This window comes from Crassostrea angulata, chromosome 1, assembly GCF_025612915.1.
Source record: "Crassostrea angulata isolate pt1a10 chromosome 1, ASM2561291v2, whole genome shotgun sequence".
In the NCBI taxonomy this organism is placed as follows: domain Eukaryota; kingdom Metazoa; phylum Mollusca; class Bivalvia; order Ostreida; family Ostreidae; genus Magallana; species Magallana angulata.
The window spans coordinates 41,810,505-41,822,924 of record NC_069111.1 but is presented as its reverse complement, the minus strand read 5'-3'; the positions used below and the strand labels follow the sequence as shown (position 1 = coordinate 41,822,924).

Below are 12,420 nucleotides of genomic sequence, written 5' to 3'. Positions count from 1 at the left end.
ATACAAGCTTTCTGTTGATTTCTGAACACAATAAATAATGGAGAACAGCTAAATGAAGTGGGTTGAGTGGGTTGAGGGAGTCCAGAATACCAAGGTCCTCCATATGATAAAATAAGTTATAACAAGAGGCCCATGGGGCCACATCGCTCACCTGAGCAACAATGGGCGTTCAATAGATATTGTGCCGTATGGTCCCTCGGTAGAATAACAAAAAATAAATATTGTAAAGTATTCGAATTTTACACTTATTTTTGCATACACGTAATCTTTGACATTGTACCTTCATGAAATACTATTTTTTTTACAAAAATAAGAAAATCCTACGCAAGATATAAAACTAAACATTTGGTAGGAGTACACTGTTCAGTTGTTAACTTCCAATTCCCTATATTTTCGTTCTGCCCCCCCCCCCCCCCACTTTGTAAGGCGATCAAAATATATGAAAGCAGATAGGTACATTTTTTTCATCAACTACTTACAAGTTATTGTATTTTTAAAAAGAATATATAATAGTTATTGTTTTTTATTTTAAAAATCCTAAATGTGTAGATGTGAAGAAGAAAATTGTACCTCAATGTGCTCAATTCCTCAAATTGAAAACATTCAAAAAATTTATTTGTCTTCTCCATTATAATTAAATGACTGTTATTTACTTCGCGTACAAACCAGGATAATTTTCCGATGTGATAACTTCTTAGGAATAGCAATAATTACTTTATCCCCGAAAAAGAAATGTGTCAGAACTATGGAAACTGTTGTAAAGATGTCGTTTTTATTTACCCATGTCTGAAAAACTATCAAAATTGATGTAGATTTCACATTATTTATTGTATGAAGAGGGGGCCCCAGAGAGTAGGTATATACAGAAGACCATTCTTTATTTTGTTTGTACAAGTATTTAACATACTCTAATTCATATAGAATTTCTAATGTTCAACCAAAATTTCAGCGTCAATCGTAGAATTATAAGCAAGATACAGAGCTCACAGTTCGCCTAGGTTTGAGTCATATTTTGTTCACATGAGTTTATTACATTCAACTTAAGATTTTTAACTTGGTATTTCCTATTCAGCATTTAAAATGGAAAAAAAAGAATGGCCTAAGATTTTCAATTCTTTTATTCACTCAAGACCAGTTCACTGGTATTTGAGGTTCAAAATCAGTTTATACAAATGTACACAAACACAGTCAAGGATCACATGTACAGTAGGAGTAATAATGACGAAGAAAGGTTACGTTTACAATACAATAAGTTGTTAAAGTTGGTTTCTGGAAGAACAGACTTTGAAAATTTTCTTATTAAATATTGACAATTTTTTTTACTTTTTTAATCTTTAGTTTTTAAGATCTGTGTACAAACATAGAATTGTGAGCAAATCTATCTATCTTGCTTATAATTCGAAGCTTAACACTTAAATATGGTTAGTAAATAGAAATTGTAAACAATTAAACACAAGAAACATGCACTATAACAAATAAAGAACACAATTTATTTTTTTGTAATCATATATATACATGTTTATTCCTACATATTTCCGTCAGCGATATCAAACTCTATTTAAACTGAATAAACTCAAGAAAATGCCGAGCATCTCAACAAAACCTATACTGCATTAATCTACCATTACGCAAAAGATAAGATAATGCCGATTTACCGATAGAATGAATTGTATTTCAGTACTTTTTTGATACATCAGATTTTGCCTAATTTGCGCAGGTAAACAGTTAACTGTTTGATTTACCGAAGTCTCTGTTTGATTTGATACGTAAAAATCACGAAATACAGACGATAGTTCCCAGGTTACAAAGCATAAATAATGAAAACGAAACGAAAATCAGAACAAGCTAACACCAACGTCATGTGTGAAAACTGTCAACGCATTGAAATATTTAGCCTCAATTTACTTCACAAAATCGGCACCAATATATTTTGCATGTTTCAAAAATTTCCCTTCATTCGCGAACTGTTGTACAACAAGCAAATTCATCATAGTCAGATCGACCCTTTTTCGTATAATGTCATGGCTGCTTTAAACAAAGAACCTCGTTTTAGAAGTATGGAAAACGAGTCTTGGTAAAATGGGTATGCAAACCCAGGCCGTGGCAAAATAAAAGCCGGGGCAGATCGGCAATCGTCAATTCCAAATACGCATTATTTTGCAGCAATATTTACAGCAAATACAAATATACTGGTCCATCAAATATCCTGAAATTTTAATGAGATTGGCAGATCAATAACTGCGAATCTTATGTTATGCCCAGGCCAACCAAGTCTTGTCTACCCATTTTACCGGATACCAAACCTATCGGATGCCGAACCCGAAGCTATTAAACTGATTAAAACATGCCTTTCCTTTATTATTATTTTCGTAATAACTCAGATTTGAAACAAAATTAGACCTTAATTTTTGCAATTTATATTTTCCTTCCCATAAGGATAATTTATGCTAAACTACAATGAATTGGAATCAGTAGTTCTTGAGAAGAAGATTTTTAAAAATGCACCCCCCTTTTTCTACAGTTTCAAGGTTTTCTCCGCTTTGAATATAGATCGGACTTTTATTTCTGCAATTTATATTCGCCCTCCCATAAGGATGCTTTGTGCCAAATTTGGTTGAAATTGGATAAGCGGTTTTAGAGAAGAAGTTCAAAATGTAAAAAGTTTACAGACGGACGGACAGACGGACAGACGGACGACGGACAAAAGGTGATCGGAAAAGCTCACTTGAGCTTTCAGCTCAGGTGAGCTAAAAATATACAAGAACCCCATCGTACACGTCTCTCCAAAGTCTCTCAATGCGCTGATTGTGTGTGCTTTTTCCAGTAAGCATACTCCCATGACCTTTTTTGGACAACATGCAGTCAGCCACAGAAATATTTTCCATACCTTTATCTGATCTAACCCGATTTGGTAAACCATATTGTTCCACGCCTGACAAAAAACACTGCAGTACTGTTTCAGCTGAATTATTGTCTGTACATCTTACCATCTATTCCGCCAACAATTATGAATCGCCAACGCACAAGTTTATGATTAGTGTCTATGTGCCATACATGGTTTGGGCCCGTTACATTATAGACACGTCTGTGCAGTCTGCCAGCTTGTCTCTCACAAACACCACGTTCATCCATTCGATGTATGCTTTCTCTTAGTCTCCACCTAGGAACCCTTATCCCTCTTAAAGTTATCATCTGTCTTAAGAGATGTTCTCCACAGAGGGGGAAATCTTTTAAAATTTCCCCGGGTTTCAAATCGAGGTCAGTGTCGGATATTTCTGAAAATTCATTTCACTAAGTCCATACTGTGCCATTCTTCTGTAACCTCGTCTTTTTGACACTGAGAGAGGTTTGAAATGTAAGTAATTGTGCATCCATTTTCAAGGAGCATTTCTAATACTGTTTTTGGAATATCATACATCGGAGGACCACACTGAGGCCATACCTTTTTTGGCTTTTCAGTTCCATATTTCACACACTCGTTTCTTAATCTCATCATATCCCTTGTATTTAAGATCCCCAAAGTTTGGAATTAGTGTGCAAATAATTTACATACAATATCTGTGGTTATTTTTTCAGCCCTGAACCTCTCGTGTAACAGATGTAAGTTTAAATCCTCCAATACCTTTCCTATCAACCCCGTGGAATCTGCCTGTGTAAAATTTAAGTATACAAGCATATAATAATGAACTCATAGCATATAATAATTGAATCAGAGTATATAATTATGAACCCACAGCATATAATTATGAACCCACAGCATATTATAATGAAACCACAACATATAATAATGAACCCACATCATATAATTATGAAACCACAGCATATAATAATGAAACCACAGCATATAATAATGAAACCACAGCATATAATTATGAACCAACAGCATATAATAATGAACCCAGAGCATATAATAATAGACCCACAGCATATAATTATAGAACCACAGTATATAATAATAGACCCACAGCATATAATTATAGAACCACAGCATATAATAATGAACCCACAGCATATAATAATGAAACCACAGCATATAATAATAGACCTACAGCATATAATTATAGAACCACAGCATATAATAATAGATCCACAGAATATAATTATAGAACCACAGCATATAATAATAGACCCACAACATATAATAATAGAACCACAGCATATAATAATAGACCCACAGCATATAATTATAGAACCACAGCATATAATTATAGAACCACAGCATATAATAATAGACCCACAGCATATAATTATAGAGCCACAGCATATAATAATAGACCCACAGCATATGATAAAATGACCTAACATAAGGCAGCCATGGCGTTCCATACAAATTTGCTGCATACACAGAAAGGAAAAGGTAGTTGCTAAGCGATGCAGTTCATGTCATGTTTGGAAAATCTAAAATCTCCCAAGTTGTTCTTCAAGTGTAAATTGTCAAAATATGTAAGCTTATGAGAAAAGAAAAAATCTGATCGAGAAACTGCATGTAGCTGATTATCAAGTTAGCTGAGAATGCATTAGGCTCTTTTTAATTATATTCCAATTAGCTAAACAATGTTAAAACAATCATATATTGCCATACAAAAGTATCATTTATTTTGACCAAACCCTCAAACCCCGAACATTTTTTTAAAGTGCGCTAATATTGCCGATTTCAACACACCTTGAAAAAAATCAAAATGCGTTGAACTGGTCACAAAATTAACGCACTTTGATTTTTTTTTTCAAAGTACGTAATTTTTTTAAAGTGCGTTGTAACACCCCCCCCCCCCCCCAATAAAAAAAATTGATTATATTTATGAAAAGTGTCAAAGGTCAGAAAATAAAATGCTTGTGAGCGGCATTTCTCTGTATACTCTTCTTTAGCAGCATAAGATGTACATGTATGTATGGGCAGCATTAGAAATGAGCATGAGCAGTATTAGCAACATGCACAGCATGGACTGAACCCTCAAATAAAATTTGGACAATTCCAGAGTCATATTGCTTTGAATTTTGAAAGTGTGTCTTTAAATCCAATTTTTTTGGAAATCACTCAACAGTATTATTTTAATTGAAATATTTAAATTGGTTAGTCAAACCTTTGAGTCAATAATTAGCGCGTCTATAATCGCTGAGTAGATAACTTTTATATTTATAAAAAGCTGAAGACTATACAAGGACAATGTAACATTTGACCTTCGCTAGGTCTCCATTCAAAGAGATAAGAATCGTATGATTCTATCACGCCACTTAATCGATGAGGATCTTACAGAGAAAGGGGGGTTTTGATATAGAAAAAATAATTTTCATAATTAAAAAAAACCCAAAGAGAATAATCTTTACAATTTATTTAGTTGTCTTTTTTAAATAAAACTTTTTTTAATGAAAAGATATCAAAATCAAAAATAATCCCCTGCTCGACGCCCCCATATAACTCGCTATAAATATTGGTGTATGGAATTTGTCGATGGAAACGAATCATTACTTAATAGAGAACAATGGATATAGTTCCTCATCTTCTTATTCTCGTGTGTCTTTGTAAGTATATTAATTTGCATTTGTTTTTCCAAACCAATGAACTTTGCAAAATGGTCAAAATTTTTCCGTTACTGTTAAGCAACTGGAAAATCATAAAACTTTGTGTTCACATTAATATTTACTTAGTAGGGTTTTAATATATCATACCTCTTATCAGCGTTTTACAAGTACAGTGAACATAGATATCTTTACAAAACATTTAAGAAAAATCTACCTGATGTAAGATTAAGAAAAACGTCGCTAAAAGACGTTGTTCAAACGAGAACATTTGAATAATTATAACTTTTCTCTGTAAAAAATTGTCAAAGTCTAATTGATACGAGTACACTTTGCCCTTGATCCTTAGCATACGTTTATCAATAGTATTACAATATGGAGGTGTCCCATTTCACCTGACTCGAAAAACTTGAAATTTATGAATTCAACTTGAATTTCAAATATACCAACACGCTAATTTGCTTAGTAAATATATGCTTTGTTTTTTGTTTTTAAATAATAGAACAAGTTACGAATTATAAATAAAAACGACAATGTTGCTTACATATAACAATAAAACAATAAAAGAATACCGGAAGTATAATGAAGCAAACAAAGATAATGTACATTAAATTGTGTAAAAGAAATTCAGCTAAATCTATATCACTAGTAATTAAGTAGCTGTCCTTTGACAGTATCTTCAGTTTCTAAAGATAAGGTTAAACAATTTTTGAACAAAACAAATATAAAGCAAATAAAAACCAATGTTTATTAATAATATCATTTAAGTCAACAAATTCATTAACAAGACCAGAGAAACTTTGTAAAACTCTCTTGTGATCATATTTATTGATGAAAAAATATTATCATTATTGTAAACGGTGTTTATTGGGTTTAAAGGTCGAATTCAAGTCATTTAAACCGGTATGATTAAACACCAGCTAACATTGCAAATATTTCAAATTTTCAAAATACAAGCTTACAAAGTGCATGATTTCTAATCGATTGGCACAGCAATAAAAAATATCATTGAATAAAAACCAACTAATACAAAATGACGATGCACTTTTTTTGGTATTTTTAGTGGGGTTAGCAGTAGGTGTCCCCTGTAATTCTGACGGGGTGTGTACCAGTAACGAACTCCACTGTGCCCATGGATATGTCAAAGGCTGCCATTCAGGATTATGCACGTGCGAGCATGCTACATGTAAGAAATTCGTATAAGATCTAGTTAGAATAGATTGATAAAGTAATTATAGATAAATAAAATTTGACAAATATGCGTAACGTTTCCTTTTTTGTACAGACTTATTTTTGTGAAGACTAAAAGGAGTTGATTAGATATATGAATATGTTAATAAAAAGCAAAATAATGTAAATCCATGTATGTAAGAAACTCTCAAATTAACAAAAACTAGAAATTATATACATTTTATCGTATTGAGAGATTTATATGTTGGATTTTTATCTTTAGTGCGTATATGTACTGCTTTTTAAAAGGGCACACGTTTTCGTTTGATGTCTACTAATCTAAGACAAGAAGTCCATTTTATAAATGATATGTATTAATATATGTTGAATTCCAAATTTAGAGGATTTCGTTTTGTTGACCCACAACTTAAATATTAATTTGTTTAAGTGCAATATCTAATAAATTTTTTTATCGATAGAATCACTAATCCCAAATAAAATATCATTGAAACGAAATAAACGAAACCACAGTTTATAACATACCAGTTATATAGTTTATAACTTTCCAGCACAATCCTGCAAGTTTGTCAACGACTGTCTGAATTTAGGGCAGTGTAGCCTCCACGGAAGAGACGGATTTTGGCATTGTGTTGATAACGTGTGCAAGTGTTTCTTCTTCTAAATGTGGACTCCTCTGAATTTTGTACGTGTGTTTTTATCTGTTTTTCAATAAAATCAAATATATGCGATTCTTGTTTGAATAGCCTTATTTACGAAAGCCGAGAAGGATCATTCGAGATTCGAGATTCAAAATACGAGATTCGAAATACGAGATTCAAGATTCGAAATTCGAGATTCAATATCTAAATTAACCAATCAAATCATGGATCTGAAACCTGTATCCTAGCAACATCAAACTGTTCTAAATAAAGATCATTCGTACATGCTCTTTCCTACAAATAAATGTCGTAATAGCTCTTATGTAATGGTTATAAAATGGTTAAATTAACATTGATGAATTAACCCCACACAATATAAACAATTAAATTAGTGATAACACTGTTGGCTTTGCGAATCTATGTGATTTTGTTTGTCCTGTATGTATTTTCCCCCCGAACCATTTTAACCCGTAGTGTATTCGCCCCAACTGTGTAAAATCGGCTCGCGAAAAAAGATCTGTTTGATCTAAATAATTAAAACTGAGTGTGGTTTTAGCTATGAAACGAAATTCAATGAAATAATCAACATGTCAAAATATAGGTTATGATAAAGTTTTAAACCATAGGAGATATAATGATTTACAACCTCAACGACAACAATCCAGATAGGAATAGTGTATTGTAGGGTATCAATGTCATTGTCGATATGAGAGAGAGAGAGAGAGAGAGAGAGAGAGAGAGAGAGAGAGAGAGAGAGAGAGAGAGAGAGAGAGAGAGAGAGAGAGAGTTTTGTAGTGTCATATTCAATTTTGATTTAGAATTTGAAATTGTTTGATTTGATACAAGCATACACAGACAATTAAGCCACTCAAAGTAGAAAATAGAGGAGGTAGCTAGGGTAGGGCAGACCAACTAGCAAGCTTTAATTTGAACGGTGTTAGCGCACGTGTGATTTTCATCGACTCTCTCTCTCTCTCTCTCTCTCTCTCTCTCTTTCTCTCTCTCTCATCACCTAGCATTTCCTTTTCCGTGGAGGGGTTTGGGGTAATTGTGATTTCTTACATTAGCTAGCGAAAATGATAAAAAAAACCCATGGAATTTTCTTTAAATTGTGTGCGGATGTTGTACTCAATAATCTGTTTTCAGTATATAAATTTCTGGGGGGGGGGGGGGGGAGCTATATAGTCCTAATTTAATTTGTCAGTTATTCTGTCCCCACTTCGTTCTCTCTTCGTTTTCCAGGCTTTTTTTTTGATTTGGCGCGGCAAATTAATTTCAAACTTTCTGTGTAGCTCCATAACGATGCACTATAGATAAATTATGAGTAGTTTTACTTTTGATAAACAGGTATATATATATATATATATATATATATATATATATATATATATATATATATATATATATATATATATATATATATATATATATATACTTGATTAAATTTGACTCTTATAATCGGATTTAATGTTCCAATAAATATAGGGTAGGAAAGAGAAGACGGGACTTTTTTGCGCATATCCTACTGTACCATTCATTCAACACAGGTATTAGCACTCATCGAGTTCGACTTTCATTTTTTTATCCACTGGTTTTAAAGCTATTAATTTTTGAAAATATTTCGAATTTATGGCCTGATTATATATAAATTAGAGCTGCGCTGGTGCATCCATTTACCCAAATGGACCAAAATATAACTAAATAAATCTAAAACATTTGACAAAATTAGTTATAAACGACTCATTTTTCAATTCTAATCGGGTATGTCCTTTAGAAAATCTTGAACCACACACTTGTTTAGCAAATAAAACGACAATTGTTTCATTTTTTATGGGGAGGGGGTGGTGCCGGTAAAAGACATGTATTGTTTGTGGCAGTTGGGCTATACTCTCATGTTATGTGACGATAACATTTTTTATCAATGTATTTGCAGGATAGGTAACAAATAACAGCCTATTTGTTGGTTTCTGCACTGGTTATTTGAGATAATTTGCCGCCATCTTCTATGCATTCCCTACACCACACACAGTTTCTTTATTTGGTGTTCTGTGTGTATGGCGACAAATTGGTAAATTTGCACTTCTCGTCCCTTGTAGCTTCACCCTGATTACATTTTTTCTGGCTAAGTGTAATGTAGTAGTATATTAAGTACACACATCTTTGCAGTGCTTATTTACATCTTTAGAGAGTTACTTACATACAAAGTAAACTTTTGTATGATTTATATGCAATTATTGTCAATTTTGATGCGTTGGGGGGGAGGGGGGGGGGGTAGGAAACTACAGGGACACTCAACTTGAGTGTGATACATATGCCTGTCTATACCTTCTATTCTTTCTTGTTGATATATCAATGAATGAATTATAACAAACTACAACAAAAAAATTTGAAAAATTCATGCACAATCAAATTTTTATAATTTTACTCTTCTCTGCACAAGAAATCGGCAATGTGAACAAATTGGCACCCTATTATCCCTACCTTTAATTGTACAGAATATGTATCCTTCTATATTGAAAACAATGCCAAAAGTAAGACTCATAAGAGGTTGTTTATTCAAGAAAAGGGAAAAAAATTGTATATATTAATAATTCCGTATGATGTGATGATATTTCAATGATTACATGTAGTTTATAATCATAGTACTAGTGTATGCCTGTATACATAAAAGACGATAAGTAATGCTTATATTTATTGGTGAAACCTGGACTGATTATTTATATTCAGATTAAAACATATTTTAGATACTAATCTTCATGCGCGGAGGGGGTCTATAAAGGAGGGGTTCAGGGGGTCTGGACTTTCCTCGGGAAAATTGAAGCTTAATATACATAGTAAAACTATTGAAAATTGGCCTAGGACCCCCCTACCGAAAAAAAATTGGCTCCGCTTATGAAGCTCTCTACCATAACCGCATTTTTACACAAAAAGGGTGAATAAAGCCGGGGTTTAAACTATTGGTGGTGAAATACCCCAGGGTTCAAACGCATCAGGTGGAAATGCACAATGGCAAACAAAATCACTTAGATCTGCGAAACACACTGCATTATTACTAGTCTACTTGAATATTCTGTGTAAAGATAAATACAAACAATTATTTAGTTAGCTAGGGAGAAGTGAACATTGCATTTATTTGTATATAAGAGCAACTAATAAGAGTGTACTAATAATCTTTATTTAGAACAGTTTGATGTCGCTAGGATACGTGTTTTCAGATCCTTGATTTGATTGGTTTATTAGATATTGAATCTCGAATTTCGAATCTTGAATCTCGTATTTCGAATCTCGTATTTTGAATCTCGTATCTCGAATGATCCTTCTCGGCTTTCGTACTTATTTCAAGGAAACATCATTCAATTTTCTAAATCATTAAATTTATAAACAAAAGACCAACCTTTTAGTTTATGTACGTATTTGAGTTTGATGGTGGTGTCTTCAAGAGAATTCTTTTTAACCTTGTGCCAAGATGTCGTTCTTAAATTTTGAAGGTAATTGTATCGAGCATTTCATTTAAAATCAATTAATATATTTGGGGACAATCCATACATTCAAAATTTTTACGTCATTATCAAGTGCGTGCGAAAGATAAATTCACGGGTAAAAGAAGTTCTTTCATAAATAACGAAAATGATTAATACGCCGTAAATGCAGTTTATTCCAAGGAGCCTTCATAACAACAGTATGATGGAACTACTAATGATAGGTTTTATAACCTTTTAAGTTTCCACTTCTCGTAAAAAGGTGATGAAGTTCATTGAAAATAGCACTCCATATATGTATTTATTTTGTATCATCATGATTTAAAAAAAAACTTGGAACAGTTATGATGTAGGGAAATGACTAAATGTCATTGTTATATGCAGTAGTATATTCTCACTATATAACTCTTTATTACATACTTAGTAATAAATACAGGTTTTTTGCACATGTGATACAGATGACATCACAAAATCCGTATCGGCCTCCGGGGCTGATACAGGTTATCAGCCCTCCAGGGCTGATACGGATCCGTATCACACCCCTTGCGGAACTCCTCTGCCTTTTTTCGCTTCGGCAATTTTTGCATGTTTACAGACGAAAAATAAAACATTTCCAGTTACAGTCGACATTTTTAAGTGCAGTTGAAAACTTCAAATGCTAGCTAATGTTTTAAAGCAGTCAACTTTTAAAACCTGAAGAAATTCCTTTCTGTAGCTTCATGTTTGTTAAAACAAAAACTCATATTTTTATTTAATACATGTACAGACTACTTTCAAATATTATTTAAATTCAATTTGTTCAAGTTGATGCCTTTTTACATAATTTATTACTAATTATGTAATAAATATAATAATAAATACCCTTTTTCCATATCACAACCTGTATCAGCCCTCGACCAATATCATCCCTCGGGCCTTCGGCCCTCGGGCTGATATTGGAGTCTTGGGCTGATACAGGATGTGATATGGAAAAGGGTATGTATTATTCTCTATATATAAACGAATAGTCAATAATTGTGATATTAGCTCGTCCGAAAAATATTGACCGGTCAATATTTTTTTGGTATTGACCGGTTAGGAATAATATCTAGTGAACATTCCCTCTATTTCAAATAATCGCCTCTGATTTGTTGATTTGTAAACGATGACGTAAATAACCTTTCGCGACTCCAAAACAAGATGACGTCATAATAGACAGTCAGTCAAGGCAAGTAAACAACGAACGCGCAATGCGACGGATTGCTATCATAACGGATATAAGGATTTGCGAATTACTGTGAAAGAAAATCAGGTAGAACATTTGTACATGTATGTAAATTCTTACCGTTACGGTTGGCGGAATATCACCAGTCACCGTTTAATGCGGAGGATATTTTGAAAATGAACTTTGCACAAAATTGAATTCGTAAATTCTTTGTTGAGCTGAGAAAATTACGGCGATCTGTTTCAATTAATTTCTTAAATTTTGGTTTGTTTCTTCATATAACAAAACAAATGTTGACTGTGTTTTCGGGCAACATTGATTACATTAGCCCCCTTGGGACGAAAATATTGCCCTCCGCTTCGCGTCGGGCAATATTTCATCCCTCGGGGGC

At 33.0% G+C, this 12,420-nt stretch overlaps 1 protein-coding gene across 1 annotated transcript; it reads left to right on the top strand.

Annotated features, from left to right (window-relative positions):
- Positions 1 to 5,366: 5,366 nt before the first annotated feature.
- On the top strand, positions 5,367 to 7,436 carry LOC128157378 (serine protease inhibitor Cvsi-1-like). Its single transcript, XM_052819899.1, has 3 exons — positions 5,367 to 5,520; positions 6,581 to 6,703; positions 7,257 to 7,436. Exons 1-3 carry the CDS (start codon positions 5,481 to 5,483, stop codon positions 7,367 to 7,369), a joined length of 276 nt encoding a protein of 91 aa, XP_052675859.1. The 5' UTR covers positions 5,367 to 5,480; the 3' UTR covers positions 7,370 to 7,436.
- Positions 7,437 to 12,420: the final 4,984 nt, after the last annotated feature.

Excerpts from the sequence above, each read along its gene's own strand:
- LOC128157378 (XM_052819899.1), top strand. The coding sequence starts at position 5,481 with ATGGATATAGTTCCTCATCTTCTTATTCTCGTGTGTCTTT. Across the intron at positions 5,521-6,580 it reads TCTTATTCTCGTGTGTCTTT|TGGGGTTAGCAGTAGGTGTC; the intron begins GTAAGTATATTA and ends TGGTATTTTTAG. Across the intron at positions 6,704-7,256 it reads CACGTGCGAGCATGCTACAT|CACAATCCTGCAAGTTTGTC; the intron begins GTAAGAAATTCG and ends ATAACTTTCCAG.